General features: G+C 60.7%; 7 protein-coding genes and 1 pseudogene across 7 annotated transcripts, besides 1 other annotated feature; all 8 read left to right on the plus strand.

The window, feature by feature from the left end:
* Positions 1 to 188: 188 nt before the first annotated feature.
* Positions 189 to 2,912, plus strand: LMJF_06_0390 (conserved hypothetical protein; the record flags this gene model as incomplete). The annotated part of the gene is made up of 1 exon (XM_001680756.1): positions 189 to 2,912. One exon carries the CDS (start codon positions 189 to 191, stop codon positions 2,910 to 2,912), a length of 2,724 nt encoding a protein of 907 aa, XP_001680808.1.
* Positions 2,913 to 3,293: 381 nt separating this feature from the next.
* Positions 3,294 to 4,246, plus strand: LMJF_06_0400 (annotated as a pseudogene).
* Positions 3,294 to 4,246: a sequence feature.
* A 1,942-nt stretch (positions 4,247 to 6,188) lies between these two features.
* Positions 6,189 to 6,992, plus strand: LMJF_06_0410 (putative 60S ribosomal protein L19; the record flags this gene model as incomplete). The annotated part of the gene is made up of 1 exon (XM_001680757.1): positions 6,189 to 6,992. The coding sequence occupies one exon, from the start codon at positions 6,189 to 6,191 to the stop codon at positions 6,990 to 6,992; it is 804 nt and encodes a 267-aa protein (XP_001680809.1).
* Positions 6,993 to 8,365: 1,373 nt separating this feature from the next.
* Positions 8,366 to 8,935, plus strand: LMJF_06_0412 (conserved hypothetical protein; the record flags this gene model as incomplete). The annotated part of the gene is made up of 1 exon (XM_001680758.1): positions 8,366 to 8,935. One exon carries the CDS (start codon positions 8,366 to 8,368, stop codon positions 8,933 to 8,935), a length of 570 nt encoding a protein of 189 aa, XP_001680810.1.
* A 765-nt stretch (positions 8,936 to 9,700) lies between these two features.
* Positions 9,701 to 10,465, plus strand: LMJF_06_0415 (putative 60S ribosomal protein L19; the record flags this gene model as incomplete). Its single annotated transcript, XM_001680759.1, has 1 exon — positions 9,701 to 10,465. The coding sequence occupies one exon, from the start codon at positions 9,701 to 9,703 to the stop codon at positions 10,463 to 10,465; it is 765 nt and encodes a 254-aa protein (XP_001680811.1).
* A 2,022-nt stretch (positions 10,466 to 12,487) lies between these two features.
* LMJF_06_0420 (conserved hypothetical protein) lies at positions 12,488 to 14,209 on the plus strand (the record flags this gene model as incomplete). The annotated part of the gene is made up of 1 exon (XM_001680760.1): positions 12,488 to 14,209. The coding sequence occupies one exon, from the start codon at positions 12,488 to 12,490 to the stop codon at positions 14,207 to 14,209; it is 1,722 nt and encodes a 573-aa protein (XP_001680812.1).
* A 1,558-nt stretch (positions 14,210 to 15,767) lies between these two features.
* On the plus strand, positions 15,768 to 17,840 carry LMJF_06_0430 (conserved hypothetical protein; the record flags this gene model as incomplete). Its single annotated transcript, XM_001680761.1, has 1 exon — positions 15,768 to 17,840. The coding sequence occupies one exon, from the start codon at positions 15,768 to 15,770 to the stop codon at positions 17,838 to 17,840; it is 2,073 nt and encodes a 690-aa protein (XP_001680813.1).
* Positions 17,841 to 19,144: 1,304 nt separating this feature from the next.
* On the plus strand, positions 19,145 to 22,126 carry LMJF_06_0440 (conserved hypothetical protein; the record flags this gene model as incomplete). The annotated part of the gene is made up of 1 exon (XM_001680762.1): positions 19,145 to 22,126. One exon carries the CDS (start codon positions 19,145 to 19,147, stop codon positions 22,124 to 22,126), a length of 2,982 nt encoding a protein of 993 aa, XP_001680814.1.
* Between the last annotated feature and the right edge of the window lie 1,288 nt (positions 22,127 to 23,414).

The raw sequence follows: 23,414 nt of genomic DNA on the forward strand, positions 1-23,414 counted from the left end.
TTGACTTTGCCGACTGGATTTCAGTCCATGCATGTATCACGACAACTTTCTTTCTCCTTTGCATTTCTTTGTTTGCCCCTCTCGCAGCCGCGAATTCAGTTTTCGGTTCTCGAGTTCATTTTAGCAGGCCAAGTAAGCGGTAGAAAACGCTTAGCTCATTCTTCGACATCAGCAGTTCTTGGCTCGATATGGCCTACTGCATACCACCACGCGTAGTGCGGCGGCTGTGTGACTCGGAGTGGTTCAAAACAGAGTTTGTAGACAAGGAGACTGGGACTGTCAACAACGATCTCGCCGTGGTCAGCAGCCAGTGCAGAAGTGTGGGTCAAGCAAGCAACCATGAGTATGCCCAGCTCATTTCTTCATCCTTTCGGCCGTTCATTGAGAAAGTGCTTCCTTTACCGGCAAGTGCATGCGACAGCGGTGCGGCAGAGTGCGGCGGGTGCTGGTTTTGGGAAACGTATCGGCATGCTCTGTTCGGCGAGAACGTGCTCATTCATCTGGGCGGCTCTGGCATTTCATTGGCAGAAGACAGACTCGACGCACAAGTCGAGCTGCGATTGAGGATGTGCGCAAGCAACAACTTGGCTTTGCCACCCCAGCACCGCACAAAGGCGCTGCTGCATGGGTCAGCAAAGCTAGAGGTTGTTTACGCTCTCGCTCTGTCTGTCGCGCTGCATGTGGCAAAACAGCCGCTGCTAGAGCATGGGGAAGGGCCTCAGGCGCTGGTCTTGTGCGCGACCAAGGACCAGTGCGATGAGATAGCGTGCGCTTTGAACGAGTTCTGCGCCTCACTACATCTAATTGTGCACAACCTCTTTGAGCCATATCCACCGATGCCGGCAGACAAGCGCGCTGAGGTTGTCGTCGCCACTCCGCCGTTATGGGAAAGCTTGGCAAAGTTTGCACAGCACCCCAGTCATGCACGCCTGAGCACCGCGTCCCAAAACGAAGGATTGGAGGACTTGCTTCTGAAGGTGGAAGGAGAAGGCCAGGTACCACCAACGTATGACCTCACACGATGGCGTCCTTACAGTCTTACGCACGTGGCGCAGCTTGTCATCTTCGATGTGGAACTGCAGATAAACATGGGGTTTGGGGCTCTTCTACAGCATCTTCTCGGACTTCCACATGAGCCATCTCCTGTACGCTGCAAATCGGAGAGCTCCTCCGCCGTGGGCAAGCTGCCTCTCTCGTGTCAACTGTATGCCGTTGCAGGTGGCGATCGGTTTGCCGTCGCAGCAGATACCGTGAGTTCAGTGCTCGAAGCAATCCGCACCAATGGACGACTCCGGTTCAATCATGGTACTGCAGAGCTTTCACTGATCAGCCCCTGTCCTGTACTTGATTCTGATGAAGACGGTCGCGCACCGCTCTCGCACGGCGTTCGCAAACGACAACGGACGGTGGACGGGGTGGGTGATCACAGCGGGGAGGAAAGGCCGTGGAAAGCCAATGCCACCACCTCACGGCATGGCAACGGCACGACTTTCGAAGGCATTCTTATCCGCAGCGCATTGTCGCACGGACGACTCCTCGCCGACTTCACTGCGTTTACTGATTTTGTCAGTCGCGTGATGCAGGAGGCCAGCACCTTTTGGGAGAGCTTTGAGAGCGGCATTTGCGACGACTCGGGCTCGCACGGGACGCCGTCACCGGCCTCGTCACCCCTGACGACTGGAAACAAGGTGAGGGATGTAGATCACTTTCCTACCTCAGCCGCTTCCGCATCTTTTCTCCAGTGCGCGCGCGTGGAGCTGGCTCTCATTTGCGCTAACTCAGCCAGCCCTGGTTCCCAGTCATGCCTTGCAGCGTCCGAGACCTACCGTGCGCAGGAGGTGGGTGTGTGGGTGCATTCTGCCCCGTCCTCTCCCGCAAGCCTCTCGTCCCGTCTGACGCTCTTGTTCCAGCACTTGAATGATCGGTTGAATGGCGAGCTGTTTGACGGCAGCGTTGTACAGTGCGTTCTGGCAAGTGACGTGGCGCGTCTGCCCTTCACACTTAGCCCCATCACCGCATCAGCAACAGACGGCCAAGGCAGTCGTTTGGTGCAGCACCATGAACTGTTCTGTTATGGCCCCAATCTCATGCAGCCAGCTCTGCTGTGTGTTGCCCGAAAAAGTGGGGATGAGGCTGCGGCTGCAGCAGCGACGCGCAACGCCGAACGCATTGAGACTCTATCTGTGGTGGAAGAGCTCACCGCTGTTGCGAGGGGCGCAGAGAGGTCTCCTGGATGTGTGCCGAGGTGTTGCTTCTTGTCAACGCCTCCCCACGCAGGCCAGGCCGCCTCATCATCGCTGGCGAGCACCGTTGCTCCATCGGATGTCAGCACTGTGTTGGTGGTGCGCCACGTAGCCCCATCGAGCGTTGCCTTGTGCGGTGGAGAGAGAACCACCAGCTCACAAACGCGTCCACCAGGGGAGGTGAAACCGCTTGCGCTTTACTTGCTGGAGGAGTGCTGCCAATACGGACGCGTTTTGTCGTACTACGCTTATGAAGCCACTCGGACGACGGTCATGGACACCGTAGAGGACGGGCAGGAAGCTGGAGGTAGTGACGGGGAGGGGCTTGCAGCGCAAACAGAAACAGCGATGGAGCGAGGGCAGCCATGTGCCACTGAGGGACAGCTCACAACTGCGTCTCTCTTTATTGAGTTCGCCAGCGCCGATTCTGCCGTAGAGGCGGTTCGGCTCCTTTCGCGCCGTTTTGCCTTCCAACACCAGCAGCCGCAGTCGCAAGGTGCAACTGCTCGCCTTCCGCGGGCTCGCCTGTTCACCAATCGCACGTACTACGAGGGGGTGCTGCAGGAGTTGTCATCGCAGAAGCGTTACGACGGAGCTATGGGCAGAGACCAGAGCAGCGATGACGACAGTCGCTTCAGTGACCTTCACATATCCTTACTCGCGGAGTAGCTTCACGGCCGATTAGCTGCACAGCCGAACACCATTACGCTTCCTTTTGACCTTTCTCTGCCACAGCTCGTAAACCCTGAAAACAGGTAGCTCCGGAAATGAGGGCCCTGACACGCTTAGGGCTTTCCTCTACCCTCCACGTTGTACCGCGTTGCGACGTCTTTCCTTCCGCTACCCCATCCTCTCTGCCCTTCTCTCGACTTGTCCACCCTTCTCCGCCTCACGCACACGCACACATGTTTCTAAGCCCCACCACCCCCGCCATTTCGCTCGTATCCACTCTCGCACTTTTTCACCCTCGCGCCTTGCCTCTCCCTTCCACAAGTAACCAGCCGAGCATGTCTACTACTACTAAGGTACTATGGTCGCAGCTGCCCGCGTATGGCCGCATGCGCAGAGGCTACGAGGAGAAGCTACTGGAGACGGCGCTCATCCTCGGGGCGGACGAGCCGAACGTTGTGTAACGCGCCGTTCACGCCGATGGGGTTGGGGAACACGCTGGAGAACCGCCGCAAGTTCCGCGTGATCCTGCTGGAGACGGAGGACCTGGGCAAGAACGTTGGCGGCGTGATTCTGAGCAAGGAGACCGCGGAGAAGAACTGCCGCAGCGGGACGATGTTTGCAGAGATGCTGCCGAAGAACAGGATCATGTCCGGCATGAACGTCGACGGCGAGCTGCACCCGTTCTACAAGGGTGCGCCAGGCGAGGAGATCATTGCCAGCATGGGGCGGCTACGTGGAGAGCGTGCAGCACTACTACAAGCTTGGCTGCCGCTCGTGTAAGTGACGCAACGTGTTCAAGATCCAAAATGGGAGCGTGCCTGAGTTGCTGATCCAGTTCAACGCAGACACGCAGGTGCGTTATGCTGTGCTATCGCCGCTGAACGGGCTTGTGCCGGTCGTGGAGCCGGAAGTGATGGAAGGCACGCACGGCGTGATCCTGACGGGCATGTTCCTGAAGCCGAGCATGGTAGTTGCGGGGCTCCAGGCGGGGCGCAAGTGAGCACCGGATGAGGTTGCGCTTGCGACAGTGCATGTGCTGTCGCGCGTGGTGCCGCCGGCGGGGCCTGCGATAGGATCCCCCGTCTTGCGGCCTGAGCGAGCTGCAGTCTTCGGGGGTACCTGAGAGCGGTCAGCGACACGCCTGTGCCGCGGCTGCGGGACCTGACGTTCGCGTTTTTGGGTGCGCTTTCCTGCAGGGGAGCGCGGTGAGGACGTGGAAGGGCAAGGACGAGCGCACCCCCGAGACGCGCAAGGCGTCCCTGCATCGTGCGAAGGTGAGCTTGCTTGCTGCGTCCGGCAAGTACGATGCGGAGCTGGACACGTCGGCGTAAGTGCGGTGCGCACGTGAAGTGTCGGCCTCTGTGTGTGTTGTTTGGACTCGCGAATCTCGTCTGACACTTCCGGGTTTTCAGCTCTCCCCTGTCAACGTATGCCAAGCTGTAGTGCACGGATGCATACATTGGGCCCAAGATCTTTGCGAGGCTTCATGAAAGCGACTGATCCTCATTCCGTCCCAAGGCGGCGACGTCGCCGGATCGAACGCCTTTTTCCATGCACGTCTCTCCCTTGCATTGTCTGGTTGATAGTGATGTGTGTTTGCCGCCGTCATCACATCTGTTTTCTGCTTGTCAGGTTTGCTGTAGTCTTACCCGGTTCGTCCGTGTGCTTGCTTTTCACTGGGGTCCAAAGACGCCTCTCTTGCTCGGCAAAGGCTGGGAGGAGGGCGCGCGATGTCGGGATCACGTGGACTCCCGGCAGCACCATCGCTGGAGGGTGCCGCACACGATTTCACATACATCCAACGGTGCGTTGATTTATCATGGCACATGTGCGTGTGCAGAGGATGCTTGTCCCGCTCTTGGTATTTGTGTTGCTTCTCCACACACATTTTCGTGTCCCGGATGAAGGGGAACACGCACACACGCTTCTCAGTGCGTGCTGTCTCCGGGTCCGGTACAACCGCACTCTCTCTGCCTGGGGAGAAGCCGAAGCAGTCCCCCTTCTCTCCCCTCCTATGCCTGCCGAATGCCGAGCTCACCTCTGGTGGGTGACACAGGGTCAAGTGTCTGTGACGTAGGCGGAGGTCCGCGCGATGCATCGGTGCTGATGTCGGCGGCGAGGGCCTGGGTGGCGTTGCATCGGGGCGACCTGCGACCGTGTGCACACGCCTGCACACCGTCTGTGTGATGGGCGAAGCGTCAGCGTGGCTCGAACGCACGCCGCACGGCCCTCACACTGGCCACTGGTGGGGGCAGCCTGAGTGCCACGCCGAGGGGTGTGCATCAGGGGTGGCGACCGGCGCAATGGGGGAGCGGCTGTGAGGGCGACCTGCTCAGCGGGCATGTGGGCAGGGCTCGAGGCAGAGGCGGTGCTGAGACGACTGGGTCGGCGCATTGCTGTCGTGCGCGCGTGTCTCGGGCTGCTTCAAGTTCACTCTGCCTGGTCTGCCACAGGCCCATTTCGTGGTACGAACTCGTGTTGTAGGGAAGAATATGGAGACGTTGACGAGAAGACCCCCACGCCACCGTATTTTGTTTGCTGATGGCCTGGAGTCTCTCTCGCCTTCGCTGTATGTGTGTGTGCGCTTACGTATTCCTCATCACCATTTCTGGCCCGGCAAACCAGGAACACAGAGTGGGAGAACGAGGGCGATGTGCACGCTATGGACATGGTCGCCTTCAGCCAGAGCCGCCGCCGCCATTGCAGACACACCCACATGCACGTACACCCTCACCCCGCGTACGTGGGTCTCGGCGACTCGCAACCATCCTGCTTGCGTGTACACATTGTGTACCCTAGTTCACAGAACGTAGGTCTTGCGTGCACGGGCTTGCTTCCAGGACAAGTAAAACCTGTGCTTTTCCTAATGCAGGAATGTCTCCTGTCTGAACGCTCGCACTCGCTTCTTCGGCACTGGATGATAGGGAGAGGCGGATTGTAGCGGTGGTAATGACAAGCACATGCGTTACGACAGCTCTGTGCGCGCTGGTCGATCCTTGGGTTGCAGTTAAGGTTGTGCGGGGTAGCGAAGGGGTGGGGGATGCATCTCCTTGATCTCGGAGCTGCTCGACGTAGCCTCTGCGTCCTCCCGCCTATCTCCCACCGATTACCCAGCCTGCCTGCACTCCCTTCTTGTACATGGCACTGCTAGGGCACCGCCACCCCCTTCTACGCGCCAGATGCTACAGTCCTATCCTCCACGCCCTCTGTTCATCGCTTTCCTACTCTCTCGCCTCTACTCGTTTCTCTCCGCCACTGCCACCACACACATTGATGACCCCTCTCTCCCTCTCTTCCTCCCGCCACAGTTTTAAGCAGAACGAAACGCAGAACATGGTGTCTCTGAAGCTGCAGGCTCGCCTTGCGTCGAGCATCCTCGGCTGCGGCCGCGCCCGCGTGTGGCTGGACCCCAACGAGGCGGTGGAGATCCAGAACGCGAACTCGCGCAAGAGCGTGCGCAAGCTGATCAAGGATGGCTTCATCATCCGCAAGCCGGTGAAGGTGCACTCGCGCGCGCGGTGGCGTAAAATGAAGGAGGCGAAGGACATGGGGCGCCACAACGGCGTTGGGCGCCGCGAGGGTAGCCGCGAGGCCCGCATGCCGAGCAAGGAGTTGTGGATGCGCCGCCTGCGCATTCTGCGCCGCCTGCTGCGCAAGTACCGCGCGGACAAGAAGATTGACCGCCACGTGTACCGCGACCTGTACATGCGCGCGAAGGGTAACGTGTTCCGCAACAAGCGCAACCTTGTGGAGCACATCCACAAGATCAAGAATGAGAAGAAGAAGGAGCGCCAGCTGGCGGAGCAGCTCGCGGCGAAGCACCTGCGCGACGAGCAGAACCGCAACAAGGCTCGCAAGCAGGAGCTGAAGAAGCGCGAGAAGGAGCGCGAGCGCGCGAGGCGCGACGACGCTGCTGCCGCTGCGCAGAAGAAGAAGGCGGACGCCGCGAAGAAGTCCGCCGCGCCTGCTGCGAAGTCCGCCGCGCCTGCCGCGAAGGCTGCTGCCCCCGCCACGAAGGCCGCTGCTGCTGCCCCCGCCACGAAGGGTGCTGCGCCGGTGAAGAAGTCGAAGAAGTAAGGTGGTGGACCTGGGGTGTGTGCGTGCCTGCGCGCTCACGCTCGCCCTCCGCCTCTCTGTGCGCACGTCCGTGTGGGTGCCGCTCTCTTTTGTGGCGAGCGCACGCGTGCGCTCACAGGTGTGGGGAGGGCGAGCGAGGTGTGCGTGTTTGTGCGCGTCATGATGCTGCCGCCGCCGTTGCTCTCCCTCGCTCTCGCGTCTCTTCGCCGCTGCTTCGGTGATGCGTCGCGTGCCGGCTCTCTGTCTCTCTTTTTTTTGGTTTTCGCTCTCATTTTGGTAATTTTCTCGCCGAACAAAACAACACGCAAGCGAAAGGGGTGTGTGTGGGGTGTGGGGTGGGGTGGAGGCGCAACATCACCGCGTCGAACTACACACACACACACACACACACGCACAGACAGACAGACACGGACTAAGACGAGGATACGGGAACACACCGACATCTTCGTGACGTGACACGCAGCATCGGGCTCTCTTGTTTCTCCCTTCGCTTCTTCCCTTTTTGTGCGCCTCTCGTCTCTCTCTCTCTCTGCTCTCCTATGCGGATGATGGAGGGGGGTCGAGAAGCCTGCGCAACCAAGGAAGGAGGAGGAGGAGCGGGAGGCGGCCAGTGCTGTTGGTGAGGTCTGTAGAAGCGGGGCGGTGGTGCAAAGGTGTCTCGCGATATGGTGGACGTCTGTGTGGAAGATGTCACAACGTGCCTGGGTGTATGCACGTGTGTGTGTGTGCGTAGCGCACTGCTCGCGTGAAGCTGCCTACTGAGCGTCCACTCGCGCATGCGCGTGTCGTGGGCATTCTTGGCGCTGCTGCTGCCGCCTGCTCGCGCAAGAAGGGGGTGTGCTTGCAAACAACTGCACGAGATGCTCTGCCGTTTCACTACAACTCGTCTTTCCTCAGCCGGTGTCGACTGTGTGGGAGCACTTCTTTCTCGTCCTTTTTTCTCTCGAACAACAAGTACGGTTATCGGCGGCAGCAGACGATAAAAGTCGCACGGCGCCGCTGCTGCCCCGCCCCGCTGCACACCCATCGAGAAACACCATCACCGATTCGTATTGTCTTTGTGACGGTACACCTCCCTTCCCTCGACCGACGGCCTACACGGTCCCCTCCACACACACACACACACACACACACACACACACACATACACCTCCCTATCACCCTTTCTCTCTCTCGGCCACGTAGCCGAGGTACGTTTCGAATCCGCCGCCTTCCTGGCCACGCACGCACGCACGCACCCTCTTCTTCTGATCATCATTATTGGTTCTCTTCCTCCAACTCAGACGTTCGTCACTCGTTCTCAGTTCCACACCCCTCGTCTCCCTTTTTCTTTTCGCTGGTGACACCCACACGCCTATACATCTGTGGCCAGCATGTCTCACATGACCGCCGATCTCGAGTACTTCAAGTGCGACATGTGCGGGGTGTACATGCATCGAGAAATCTTCTGTGATCATCGACGGGACTGCCACGGTCTGGGTAGCACGCAGCTGAAGCGCGGTGAGTGCCAGCGAATTGCCGAAGCGCTCGGGCGGGAGACCCGCGAGCTGCTGCTGAGAAAGGATGGCGGTGGCATGCGTGCGGCCTCTTCGAGCCAAGGTAGTACACACGCTCAGACTTGCGCTGCTTGCACGACCACGGTGACTGCTGGGGAACGCAAAGACCTAGAAGCGCATGCTGAGTCGACCAGGGATGCCGAAGGAGCGGCGGCGGGGTCCTCCGGACACGTGCCGCTCCCATCTTCTGCTGCCGTGTCGAGCGTCCGTGCCGGCGGCGCGGTGCCGATCAGTGTGACGTTGTCGACGAAGGCGATGGAGAAGCGGCAGGAGGCGCGAACGCGGCGCGCCGTGTCGGATCGCTATCAAGCCGGTGTTGATGCGAAGATCAGCTCATTGCTGACGGAGGGCAAAAAGGCAGCGTTGCTAGACTTCTTGAATTCTTGAGAGAGAGGAGCGAGCGCCTGCACTTGTCTCCCAGGTCCCGAGAAGGACCGCATGTGTGCGTGTGTGCCTGTCGTTGATGTAGAGTACGTTATGCGTTGGCCCTCGCCGTTTGTGTGTGCGTGCGTGTGTGTGTGTCTTGGCGCGAGCAAGGCGTTGATGCCCTTCTCTGTATGCCTTTGTCCCCCTCCCCCGCTGTTCGCTCACCGTCATGTTCTTCCCCTTCTTCCCCTCTATGCTCCCTCTCTGGGCGTCACGATAGGGCGGGGAGAGGCTCAGAACACTTGGTGGTGCAGGGGTGCAGGTGCTGACGAGTAGAAACACACGCGAAGCAAGCAAAAAGCAACCGAAGGTGAATATGCACCCGTTCGCCACAAGGACGCGCCTACCAGCCACGCGACCCTCAACCTCCGGGTGATCGCACGCTCCCCCCTCCGTCCGCCTGCGCCGCGCGTTTCCTTTGCGCAGGCCATCTCGAGTCAGCATCCACGGCGATGATGCCATCCAGTGGTCTCCACAGCCACCGTTTCTGCTGCCCTCACTGTCTTCTCTCTCTCTTTTCATTGCCCTACTTGCTGTCGCTGTCGCATGCACCACTGCTGCTACACGCGAATGCGTGTGCGCGTGCATGTGTCTCTGTTTGTTCCTCACTGACTTCTTAACTGTGTATGCTTCCACTCGTTCCCACCTCTACCAAACACACATGCGCTGAAACCTCACCTTCACTAGGAGAACATCCGCAAACCCTCCCCCTCCCCCCACAAGGCAATGGTGTCTCTGAAACTGCAGGCTCGCCTTGCGTCGAGCATCCTCGGCTGCGGCCGCGCCCGCGTGTGGCTGGACCCCAACGAGGCGGTGGAGATCCAGAACGCGAACTCGCGCAAGAGCGTGCGCAAGCTGATCAAGGATGGCTTCATCATCCGCAAGCCGGTGAAGGTGCACTCGCGCGCGCGGTGGCGTAAAATGAAGGAGGCGAAGGACATGGGGCGCCACAACGGCGTTGGGCGCCGCGAGGGTAGCCGCGAGGCCCGCATGCCGAGCAAGGAGTTGTGGATGCGCCGCCTGCGCATTCTGCGCCGCCTGCTGCGCAAGTACCGCGCGGACAAGAAGATTGACCGCCACGTGTACCGCGACCTGTACATGCGCGCGAAGGGTAACGTGTTCCGCAACAAGCGCAACCTTGTGGAGCACATCCACAAGATCAAGAATGAGAAGAAGAAGGAGCGCCAGCTGGCGGAGCAGCTCGCGGCGAAGCACCTGCGCGACGAGCAGAACCGCAACAAGGCTCGCAAGCAGGAGCTGAAGAAGCGCGAGAAGGAGCGCGAGCGCGCGAGGCGCGACGACGCTGCTGCCGCTGCGCAGAAGAAGAAGGCGGACGCCGCGAAGAAGTCCGCCGCGCCTGCTGCGAAGTCCGCCGCGCCTGCCGCGAAGGCTGCTGCTCCCGCCACGAAGGCTGCTGCCCCCGCCACGAAGGCCGCTGCTGCTGCCCCCGCCACGAAGGGTGCTGCGCCGGTGAAGAAGTCGAAGAAGTAAGGTGGTGGACCTGGGGTGTGTGCGTGCCTGCGCGCTCACGCTCGCCCTCCGCCTCTCTGTGCGCACGTCCGTGTGGGTGCCGCTCTCTTTTGTGGCGAGCGCACGCGTGCGCTCACAGGTGTGGGGAGGGCGAGCGAGGTGTGCGTGTTTGTGCGCGTCATGATGCTGCCGCCGCCGTTGCTCTCCCTCGCTCTCGCGTCTCTTCGCCGCTGCTTCGGTGATGCGTCGCGTGCCGGCTCTCTCTTTTCCTCATCTGTGGTTCGCTGATGGTGTGCGGTCCCCCTTCCCCTCTTTTCTGCCCACCGGGCTTTTCATCGCAGGTGCAGTGCCTACAGATGCGCACACACCGCACGAGAGGGTTTGCGCCCATATGGGAAGCACTCCGCGTCCGTGCGTGTGTGGGTGTGTAGACGCGGGATCGGTTTGTGTGTCTCTCTTTATTTCGTCCTTTTCATCCTTTTCGAATGTCATTGTCCTTGAACGAAGGCGCCAAACAGCCCTGCGGCACCCACCGGGAGACAGTGGTGGGGTGGGCAAGCACCGCCGGAGTGGACGAACAGCCAGCATGGGGCGGCTCTCGCCACGGAGCGAGAGGGAGAAGAGACGGTCGCTATGTTCTCCTCTCCTGCTGCGGGGGGGGGGGTGCGAGCATTAGCGGCGGCTGGGCGCTCATTGTGCCGCTACCGTTCCTGTCCTCGCACCTCTCACGACGCAAGCGCCGCGAGGGGGAAGGCATGCAAGTGTCGGCTGTGTGTGTGTGCAAGAGGAGCAGATATAACGGCACACACACACACACACACAGCTGAAACACAAAGAAGCACGCATACGTCTCTCTGTTTCGTTGTGCAGTGCTGCACCGCTCCTTGTATGAACTGGGGCGCATATGATGCCTCCATCTAACTCTCTGTATCTAAGCAGCGCACTCCTCCCTCTCCCCGTCTTGCGCCCGCCTCTTTCTCTCTTGCACACACCTGAGCACACACGCACACGTACATAGGATTGCTGATGCACCCCTTCATGCACAAGTGACCGCCTGCGCTGTACTTTACCACGGCCAGCGTCTATACCGATCTACACATATATATATACACGCCTCTGTGATCATCATAGAGAGCGGCTCCCTGCCCCCCGCTGTCTAACTGCTGGTGGGCACACCAAGCGCGTGTGCACGACGGGCTCTTTGCTCCTTCTCAGCATTCCCTCATCTCTCCTACATCTCTCTCTCTCTCTGTGTGTGTGTGTGTGTGCGTGTTTCCTTTCTTCTTCTTTGGCTTCTGGGCTCTCTACTCTCTCTACGTGCTCGCGTACACATCACACGTCAGCGTGTGCCTGTGTGCACCAAGGGCACGTCTGCAACATATATGCTGTTCCCTTCTACATGTTGGGCTGACTGTTATGCCATTGTGTCTCGCCACCCCGTCATTGTTTCCCGTGTCTGTCTGCCTGTCTTTGTTTGTACTGCTGCTGCTGCTTCTCGCGCCATCTGGAGGGTCCGAGACACACGGCTACATATCGCCCATATCCCATCACCGCATCTTCTGCTCGTGCACACCTACGCAGAAGTTGTTGTCGCCTAGCTCGCGGTCTGTTTTTGTGTGCGCCCTGCTTTTCTTCTTCAGCGGTGTGTGTCGGTGCTCTTCTCCGTGCTTTCCTTCTTTTTGTAAACTTGTTGAACATTCTCGGAAGAGAGAGCGCGTGTGCGTGAGTGCGTGTGCTACAACCACTCCTACCACTTTTGGCTTCGTTTCCGGCCTGCTTCTCGTCTCTTCTTGTTTCGCTTCGCTCAGCTGCGCGTGGTCGGAGGGCGAGAGGTCTGACGAGGGGAGAAAGTCGGCGCGTGCCTTCTTGCCGTCCTCCCCAGTCGGTCCTTCCACCTCCTACCCCTTGCATCTCGGTGTCTCCTTTTTGAAGGACACCCTCCTTGTCTTCCTCTTCTAACGCATACATCAACGCAGCGCTCTGCGTGTCGCCCTCTCTCCCTGCCGTGCGCTAGGACTCGCTCAGTGCCACAGAGCAACGAAAATGATCCCTGTGCTCAACATGAACAGCATCCATTGCCACACCACCGTGGCTATCCCTGCAGTTGGTGGCAGTGGCGGGGCAGGCTTGAACAGCAGCGGTTCTGGCAGCGGCGGTCCACGGTTGGCGACAGGGCGGCAAATCTCTCCTCGAACCTCGTACCTGACCTCCCCGGGAGAGACGTCGAGCTTGCCGTCGGCGCACCTCCAGCGGCGTGCGGCGGATGTGGCCAGCGTGCTAGAGATGAACCCGCTACAATGCCACAGCGTCGGCGACCTGCAGCGCAAGCTGATCGAGACAGCGGAGTGGGTGGTGAAGCTGCGCCACTGGTACACACATCAGCTCCAGGAGCGAGATCTGTGGTGCGAGAACCGCCTGAGAGGCTTGGAGGACTCCTTCCGTGCAGCCTTGGCCGCCTCCACCGCAGCGGGAACGGCACACGCCACGGCTGGTGCGGGTGCGGTCTACACCGCCACAGAGGGCAGCTTCACGGAGCACGCGGCCCCTTCTACTATCTCCGCCTCCCGCGCCGTCGCCAGCGGGGCGCCTGCGGGCAGTGCGATAGCGGCGACTGCTTCTGCGCCCGCGGACAAGGAGGCCGGTAGTGGCACACCGCTGCGGCACCGTAGTCGCGCCCACAAGAACTCGGCTTCAGAGGTATCCGAAGCTGGCGCCAACGCTGCAAAAAGTTCTCATCCAGTCGAACGGAACCAGGCAGCAGCAGCAGCAGGCACTGCCGCTGGCGTAGCGGGCGGCGGTCACAGTGGCGACGGATGCGGCAGCGCCCCACTACGCGCGGGCTCGCCAAAGCGGTCAGCGCTGTTGCCCATCGCGCAAGACCGCCTCACAGCCTCTGCCGGTTCCCCTGGTCGGCAGCCGCTGCACCCGGAGGACAACGAGCCTCCGTGCACTAGCGTGGCAGCCATCGTGATCAATCGAGGTGAGTCTCGTCCGACCCTCGCGGCGCGCGCCGTTGCAGTCACGACGCCGGGGATTGTGGAAGGCGACTACGACGCACCCGGTGTACCACACCATCCATCAGCGTCCCCGCACCCACGCGTCAGCCGCGCCGGAAGCATCTCTTTCACATCCTCCACCGTGCGTACACAGGTCATCGGCATCCCTGCGGCCAGTGCTGTCAGAGTGCGCAGGGATGTACACTCTTCCAGGATACCGCTGAGTGGTCGGCCGGCGTCAGCGAATGCACTGCTGTCGACTGCTGGTGCTGCGACAGAGTCCCCGGGCCGCCTCTCCGCCAGAGCGGGTGGCAGCGGAGGCCGCAGGAGTGATGTCGCGCAGAGCGAGCGTAGGGGATACTACGCTTCCTTATCACGCACGGGGTCTGGCAGCATCAATATCAGCTTGCCGCACTGTGCCCAGTACTTGGACGCCAACACTTCACGGAACCCCATCGCGGCAGAGGTAAACACGGGAAACAGCGCCACTGACGTTGCCGCCCCGGCGTTCCACAAGACGGCTCCTCACTTCAGCAAGTACCTCTATCTCCTAACCAGCGGCGACGACAACCACAGTCGCAAACCGAAGCGGCGCAGCCTCAGCAGCAGTGGAGGTCGTCACGTGAGTCGAGTGTACCCAACCAGGGAGGTGAAGCAGAGCGCCACGGGTCACGGCGCCTCTAGCCAACACCGAAAAGGAACCGGGAACACCGACGCAAGTCGGCACAGCTCGCCCAGTTGTTTCATCCGCCAGCAGTCGTGGACATGAAGGAAGCCCTCGCCTCGCACAACACAAACACACACACACACACACACACACAGATGTGCGCCCGGTACATGCGCGTCTTCACACCCACACATGGGCGCATTCGGAGTATTGGACGACGGCCTGTGTGTGGGCTGTGATGCGCGTGCCCGGTGTGTGCGTGGCGGCGCGGATGACCATCGTCATGTCTGCCGCATCTCGGGTTATAGCTTTCTCTCTTCTCATGCCGTCTTGTTCTTCTTTACGCTTGCGCCCTTCACACGATGACGTATTCTCATCCTCTTTACCAAGAGCAGCAGCAGGACCGAAGCGTCGCACACGGACACGGCGACTGGTGCGGCCGTAAAGGGCTGGAAGAGAGAGAAGGATTGCTTTGGTGAGCTCCATCATTCTTCGGCTGGGCGCGTGCGTTTGTGTGTGTGTGTGTGTGTTTAACCGCGCTGGTGTTGGTGAAAGCCGGCCCATGGGGACCGTTTCCCTTCCCCTCTTTGTGCCTCTCACATCGCCTTCGCATCTTGTCGCGTCTCACGAGTACCACACGCGCGCGCCTCAAGCGTGTGCCGGTGCATGTCAGCGACGACATGAGAGGGAGGGAGCGCAGAAGCACATACACACACACACACACACGCACATTCTTGGAATGTCCTCCATCTTCATCGCCTCCTTTTCGTTCTCTCCTTCGCTCTGTCTCCTACGAATGGTGTTTGCTTTGCCGCAGCCGTAACGGCGTGTAGGAGAAGCTGGTGCCTCTCTCTCTCTCTCTCTTTTCCCCTCTGTGCTGCCCACGCACACGCACACACGCGCAGAGAACAAAGGACCTCTCTTTCCCTCTCCGCAGGGCGCGCTCAATTTTTTGTTCTTTGTTTTTGTGTGTGTGTGTGTCCTGTTGATCTCACTCCGGCAGCACCGTGCACGCACCTCACTTGTGACTCGTGGCCCCGCGTGTGTTATTGAGTGACGTCTTGACGCAACGAACGAAGGGCACGTGTGTTGCTGGCCCTCGCTCCACGAGTCCAGGCGTGCGCCGCCCCCCCCCCTTTCACCTCTCAAAGACCGAAAAAGAGAGAGCGATCTCTCTTGCGAACGTCGTTGTTGCAGCCGACGGGGCAAACGTGGGCAGAGGCCCCCTCCCCCCCCCCACACACACACACACAAGCCGACGCACGCACTGAAAGACGAGGAGATCATATGCATATGCAGAGGCCGACACGGACGTCTTCGTTTCTTTCTCGCGGATTCCTTCGCGTATTGTGTTGCTGTTAGCTCATCCCTTAGACTGCTATATCTACAGAGACTCGCGTAGGTAAGTGTGTGTGTGTTTATCACCAAATCCACCCGCACCACGTCTCTCCGCTTCCGCCCTGAACTCGAGTCACGCATCAGCACGTACAGAGGCAGGCACACCGCCATCAGGCAAGTCTACTTGACGCCTTAGCGCGTCAGTCTGTGTGTTTCCGTTGGTCGGATACGAGCAGAATATCGCCGCCTTATCGTGGAGGGCAAGCCGTGTACGGCGTCGGGTGCGGACCGAACCGCAAGCCGCATCCGCGACTCTGTCAATATGGACGCCTTCAGCCGCAGCAAGTCCTACAGCCAGGCAGCCTCGACCTCCACCCCACCCCCATCGCGTTCTGGGGCCGCCGCGCCAGGTTCCACCGCCGCCCAACAGCAGCAACATGTCTTCAAAAACATTTTGAAGAGCGTGGAGAGCCACGTGCGGATCATGTCCGCGGTGGAGCGGACGGCGACGTCGTCGAGCTACACGTCTTTGCGTGTTCGCCAGCCAGACAGCGACGGCGTAGGTGACAGCCGCACCGCTTCTTCATCGCAGAGCCCGCAGAGCAGCCAGTCCGCCGGCGGGTGGTCGCAGCCGTTCAACGTCACCCGCGTTCACCGTGGTGGGACGACAGCGCGCTTCTACGAGGAGGTGGTGGCGCCGTGCGTGTCGAACTGCACATCCGGGCAGAGCTACGTCTTTCTAGTGAACGGGCCACCTGAGAGCGGTCGTAGCCAGACCCTCTACGGCAGCCCTCACCACAGCGAGCTGGGCATCGTCGAGCTGGCGGCAGCCGACTTTCTGGAGCGGATGGCGTCCCGCGGCAAGGTCATCATGCGGAACCATCGTGATCGCCCGGACGCCACCGGGAAGGAAAACGAAGCAGCCAGCGGCACACAGTCGTCGACCACCGCCAACAGCGGGCGGGAGGATGTGTCGGAGGTGGCCACGACTGGTGGCATCACCGTGACCTACGCTGCCTTCACCACCCGCGGTGGCAAGATGCTTGAGACGGAAACGGGCGAGCCTGTCCCGCTCGTCGAGTTCCCGCCGCCCCTGGGGCTGGTGCCGCTCCCCCGCATGCGGCTGCTCGAAGATGCCAGCAAGTCGGTCCTGCTCCCGGAGCGCAAGCATGTGGATACGTCGTGTGTGATCCAGTTCCACGTGTACGCGCCTGTGGACACAACAGGGCGGCGCTCCATGGCGACGCTGACCTTCGTCGATGTCGCTGCGATCCGCGAGCCGCTGTGCAAGGAGGTGTCGCATCTCATCGAGACTGTCGAGCGGGTGGCCGGTGTGTCCACCAGCGGAGGCGACCCTAACTTCAAGGAGACGAAGCTGACGACCTTGCTAGAGCCCGTGCTAGTGGGGTACATCACCCTCGTCTCCATCACCACCGTCAGCGGCCGCGCCGACCTCTACGAGTCCACATGCACGGCACTGCGCTTCGCCAGCCACCTCAGTCGCATTCACCAAGTTCTTATGCTCATCCACATGAACGCGCCGCGATGGATCTTCGACACGGCGGTGAACCTGGAGCAGCTGCGGGTGCGCCGTGATCAGCTCATGGCGGAGCACTACGCCCGTGGCGTGTACGACTGCTATCAGCGCACCTCCCGCTGGCTGCAGGCCAACGTGAGCGATGTTGGCGGCAGTGTCGATGACCTGCTGCAGGAGACGGCGCGTCTTCGCAAGGACATTGCGCGGGCTGTGGAGGACATCGCAAAGGAGCTGCAGGCAACCATCGAGAGAGAGGATGCGAACTGCCGGGCCGAGGTGGAGGCGGCGCGGACGGCGTACGAGGCCACGTCGCAGCTGTTCGAGGAGGTGCGGCGGTTGGATGAGATCATCACTGCCCAGCAGCAGAAAATATCTCAGACGGACATGCAGAGCAGCCAGCGCATTAGTGAGATGCGGCTAGAGATATCCGCCCTAGAGGCCAAGGCTAACAACCGCCAGCAGCAGCTTCAGCAGCTCGAGAAGGAGATGAGGCTCTATTTGCTCAAGAGCGGCGAGGTGGCCGCGACGTTGAGCAAGGCCGCGGAGGACACGCAGTATGTGCAGAGTAGCTACGCCATGTCGCACGAGCTGCTGCAGATTGGATGCAAGCGCAAGCGTCTCGAGGCTGATTTGGAGCTGGCGTCGCACGTGGCGCAACGTACGACGGACACAATGCGGGTAGATCGGGAGCGACGCTCGCGCATTTCGCGACTGAGCGCGATGCAGCAGCGTGTCCATTCCCTGCGCGATACAGTGTGCTGCTCCACAAGTAACCCGACGGCGGCACCGTCGCAGCACCCACAACAGCCGCCGCAACGCACGTTCTCCGCGGGGGGTCGCTCCGGTCAGACCCAATAGGCGAGTGTGTGTGTTTTAGGGACATCAGCCAATGGCTGTGGGGCGTAGTACGTGTTAGCGATGCAGAGAGCGATGACGTGCGTAATCGTGTGTGTGCGTGCGCATGCTTCCCTTCCCCTCCTTTCGCACTTGTACAACTCTTTCTTATTTTGAAATTTAGATTCTTGTGCGTGCAACGCGTGCGCGCTTGCTTGTCTGTCCTGTTGCGGGTGTCGATGCTTCGCATCCGTTGTCGACGGCCGGCACAGACACGCATACCCACGCATGCAATGGCAGCATTATGTGCGCGTGCGCATGAGTGTGTCTCTGTGTGTGTGTGTGTGTGGTCTCCGTGCCGTGTTCTCTGTTTTTGTGTTCTCTTCCTTCTCTCTCCCCTCCGTCTCCGTCTCAGTCTCTTGTACGCGCTACTCAATACTTCAGTTTTGTGTTTCGCTGTCTACGTCTGTTGCGGATGTGATGCCGCTCGCCTCCCCTCCTCGTCGCCCTTCTCGATGTCTACGCTGTCTTTGCAAGCCGTGAAAGCCAGCAAGTAAAGGACTCACCGCTGACAGTCAGGGATACTACGTCAGGCTGCGGTTCATGGACGTTGAACTCGTGGCGGTGAAGGAGTATGCGTGTGTGCAATGCTACCCATTGTGGGCTCTCTCTCGCCGTAGCCTCCTTCTCTTCTCCCCCGAAGTTGTTGCTCGGTGGATGCCTCGTGTATCGTAATCACGGATGTCTGTGCGCGCTTGTGCCTCGCAGAATGTGCTGTCGTCTCCAGATCTACTGCTGAAGTAGGGCAGCAGAGCGAGAGAAGAGCGGTGTGTGTTGGGGGGGGGGGCGTTGCCGGTGCTGCGCCTTGATGCGTACAAAAACGGAAACGCATTATCCTTCGCTGCTTCTCTTGTCTTTTCCTTCCTCCATTCTCTCCTGCCATCACGTCACCTTCGTTGTCTGTCCGTCTCCGTCTGTGTGTGTGTGTGTTTGTGTGTTCGTACGTACTTACGTACGATACCCCAACGCTGCACATCGACACCAACTACAGCGCCACACTTGCTCGTTTTTTTTTTCAGTGCCAGCGCACACACACACACACACACACACACACACACACATACACCCGCACGCACGCACGCACGCACGCACCCGCACAGATACACGCGTGTTGCTCGCACTCGAGTTAGGGGGAGGGGCGGTCACCGAAGCCATCGAAGATTTCCGTTGCGTGGCTGAGCCGAATCTTCGATTTACCATCCAAAAACCCGTCACCGCACCCCGACACGCACGCTTTGAACACACAAATACAAGACGCAGTCTCAGTGATGTTGCACGAAGGCCAACCCATGTACGACACTGCGCCGCTCAGCGTCTTAGACACGGCGGACGCTGCGGAGAGGGACATGCTCGCCTCTGTGGACAACACTTACTCCCCCTGCCACAGCAACTTATCGACTTGCCAACAGCAGCGGCACCAGCAGCGCATGCTGCGTCACAGCATGAGCGCCAGCGGATCCTGCATTGCGGCGATGCGCTGCATCAGCTCATTGCCGGTACCGCAGGGCAGCGTTGGCTCTAATCCACTCTCGCCGCCAGCCGCCGCCCAGCCTCAGCTGCCCTTTGCGCCAGCCGCTGCGGCTGGCACGGCAGACTGGGTTGACCATGAGCACTCCATCCCCCAACAGCTGCGGCAGTTGCAGGAGCGAAACCCGCCGCTGGGGGTGCCTCCGCTAGCCCCCGCCGCCGAGGACTTTGTGCACGAGATACTGGCAATGAACACGTTGGCGATGGAGCAGTGCTACGCTGGCATTGCCGCGACCAATGGTGCTACCCTTGTCGGCGCTGCCGTCGCCAACTCCACCCCCAACGTCACCGCTGCCTCGGAGGAGCCCATGAGGATCCTGAGTGAGGCCTACATGCGAGTCGACGAGACTTCCGCGCAGGATTTCCCGGTGCCGTTGCTTGATGAGCTGAAGACCACGACCCTCAATAACATGGGTGTTGTGGAGTGCAATCGCGGCCAGCCACGGCAGGCGCTTAGTCACTTTGAGGCTGCTCGGCAGCTGGAGGAGAACAACGGCATGGCCTCGCCCTCCATCGCTCTCAATATGTGCGCTGCGTACAATGCGTTGCGCATGTTTGACAAGGCAACAGCGGCCGCGCTGGAGACGATCGACCTGCTGCGCTCGTTGGCGCTGCAGCGACGGCGTAATCGTCGACTGAATGCTACCGCGACCGCCCTTCTCGGCGGCAGCAGTCTTCCGTGGCACGGCAGCGGTGGCGGCGCGATGGACGGCGCAAAGGACGGAGACACGTCAACGACGGACCTGCTGCTCGAGGCCGCTGCGGCGCCGAAGATTGCGGACTCGCAGAACGAGGCGCTGTGGGGTGCCGCGTGGAACAACTTGGCAGTTGCGCAGATCAACACAGCTCGCGGCACCAAGGACATGAGTGAATATACGAACGCGCTGTCCCTCTTCCAAAACGCGATGCGGGCGACGCAGGAGCTGCTCGGAATGCAGCATCCCATGTCGAAGGCAGTCGTCGAGACATTCCGCGCGGTGCGGCGAGCCTTGCGCTATCACGGTGCCTTCAAGCAGCACCGCTCGCTGCTGCGTGCGCCGCTGCCGCCGGTGGACCCGCGGGAGCAAGAGTGGGAGGAGAGGCAGATCGAGGTGATGCCGGGCCGCACCCGCCACGGCACCCTGCAGCAACAGAGGCAGCAGCTGACCATTACGTTTCGCGGCGAGGTTACAGGCGGGCAGAAGGTGGTGGAGCGGGTGGACAGCACCCCATACCCCGGCGCCGCCTCCGAGCCATACCAGAAGCAGCAGCGCATGTGTGGCTCGAACAGCGGTCGTGGCAACACCGCCGCTGCGACTGGTAGCCGCAACCGCAGCCGCTCCGGCAGCAAGAAGCAGCCCAAGGAGCAGAGTGGCATATCGCAGCTGATGCGCAGCATACCACTCAGTAGCACCCTATGTCACGCTAGCGCCGTGTACGGCAATCCGCACCCTCTTTTCTACTCCCCACCACCGTCAGGGCAGTACGCGGAGTCGGCCCCGCTCTCCTTTTCGGGCAGCGTGCGTATGACAGTCAACCAGTACGACGGCTTTGCCGCCGCCCCTGGACGTGCCATGTCCGCCGCCGACTCGAGCCGCCAAGGCCGCGACAGGGGCCAACACAGTCACACCACTAGAAGCCGCAGCGGTGCAACAGGGCGCACATCGCCGCAGCGGCAGCGGCAGCAGCAGCAGCACCCGCCAGCCACAGCAGCAACGGAGAAGGGTGGAGGCAAGCGGAACAAGTCCCGGAGAACAGGAAACCACCACTTTCAGATGGCCCCGCACCCGAGCTCCTCGCGTAGCTACCCGCATGACAACGTGGTAAGTGCAGCTGCAGCGCCTCCTGCACCGCAGCCAACTCGGCCACCGGTGTCCAAGACGCTGCCACCTATCGATATGGGCGCCGCTGCTGGTGGTGCTGCCGCTACTGCCGCCGCCTTAGCAGAGTCTAATGAAGGCTATGCAGGTGCTGCTGGTGCCGTGCCTCTTGGGTACGCCAGTGGCATATTCAGCGACAGGTCCAGCAAGCCCACCGTCACATCTGTCTTCACGCAGCATCAGCCGCAGCGGCCGTCGACAATTACTCCGTCAGCACCGCATGAGTCTAGGTCTGTCTCTCCTTCAGCGGGTGTTGCCCACAGTGGCGCTGCGGCCACCGCACATGTGCAGCAGTCGAAAATGCTTCTGCTGGCCACGCCGTCGAGCGGCGTGGCCACGACGACGACCTACTACCCGCTCGAGGTCCCGTCAGAGGCAGTAGCGAAGTCTGCGGAGCACTGCGGGACGATGCCCACGCCGGCGACGGCGCAGTCCGCTTGGCACGACGCCGGCGACCCGAGCGCGGGCACCCACGAGCTGTTCCGGGGCATGTGGGTTACCGCTGACCCACACTACGTACACCGCGGCCCGCGTGTATTCGGCCGACCGGCGTACTATACCATTGCAACAACGCTGGGCGTGACTGAGGATGGCGTAGGCGGTGGCGCTAGTGTCGCCGGCACCGGCGCTGCGGCTTCAACGACACAGACGGATCCAGCACCTCGCCCAGTGCTGCCTACGCTGACGTACAGCAGCAGCGGCAGCGAGGAGGACAATGACGCTGAGGGTGAGGACGGCCATGGGTGCGAAGGCGGCGCGATGGATGTGCGCCACCACACCTCCGTCTCCACCGATGCGCCGTCGTCGTCTGCGACGCCAAAGAGGAACACGCTGGCGGAGACATCACGGATGGCGAGCAACTGAGTTTTTGTGTGTGTGTGTGTGTGTGTGTCTGCGTTGCCGCGCATCGAGCACAGTGTGGGTGGACGAACGCCCTTCACCCTTTTTTTTGGACTTGCTTGCTTGCTGCGCTTCTCAGGTGCCACTACTGTGGCGGGGTGGTGCTAAGCGTCGAGGGACGCCAAGCCGTCTTGTCTTTGCCTTTTTGTGCAGCACACATTAGTGGCATCGCCATCATCGCACGTGCCCGTCTGCGTCTATCCTTCCCCCCTCCCCCCTCTCTGTGTGTGTGTGGGGGGGGGGGCGCACGATGGCCGGTCGGGTCGACTGTTTTTCTTCCTCAGTGTGGTGTCTTCTGTGTTCGACGGGCCTTGGACGCATCGGCCTTCGTGCGGACCCTCCGGCTGCTCCCCCCCTCCCCTCCCCCCGTATCATCGTTGTTCTGCCTGTCTGTGTGTATACCAGAACATTGCCGCTAGTGTCTGTGCCTGTATCTCTCTCTCTGTGTTGGATGTACAGTAGCCGTTTATTCGGTTTGTCTTTTCTTCGGATCGTTCAAGTGGAAAAGCAAGGGGCGGAGGGGGGCGTGTGGGGTGGGTATGGGGGCTGTCCATGCGTGTGCGTGCGTGTGTGTCGGCATCGCCTTCCGCCCACGCCGCCCTCCCTTCTCCGTTCATCTCCTTATCTTCTGTTTGCGTGGTCCTCTTCGCATTTCATGTATCAGCACCGCTTGCCACCTCCACCCGCAACGAGTGTGCGCGACGTGTGCCGATGAAGGAGGATGGTCTCATGTACATCTTTCGTGCGCGCCGACTTGAGAGGGGCCACTGGTCAGTGCGTCTCTGGTTCGCTCTATCTCTGGCTGGCTGCCTCTCTCGCGTCGCCTTAGACTACCCACACCGACGTGCGCATAGACGCGACGTTTCTCTCTGCGCATGCGTGTGTGTGTGTGTGTGCCGGTGCCGCGCTCAACCTGTCAATCAAGAGCAACAGCAGCGGCAAAGATATGCGCACAAGAGTGCGACAGCGGCAGGGGTCGACGAAGCTGGTTTTTGGTGGTGGTTCGCCGGTGGTGGGAGGGTGGATGGCTGTGGACTGTGGCGTAGTGGCGCCTCTGTCCGCCCTACCTTCGGCAACACGTCCTCCTCCTGCTCTTCGCCAACGGAGCGTTGAATTTCCCAGGGCGTCGTCGTCTTTCTCTTGGTGTATGTGCGAACGCATGCTGTGGTGAGGGTGTCCTGTGCGGGCGCGAGTGCGCAGCTGCGGATCGCCTCCGCGCATGTCCCTCTCACCTCTTCTCTTCCCCCGCTCC

Source organism: Leishmania major, chromosome 6, assembly GCF_000002725.2.
Source record: "Leishmania major strain Friedlin complete genome, chromosome 6".
Classification (NCBI taxonomy): Eukaryota; Euglenozoa; class Kinetoplastea; order Trypanosomatida; family Trypanosomatidae; genus Leishmania; species Leishmania major.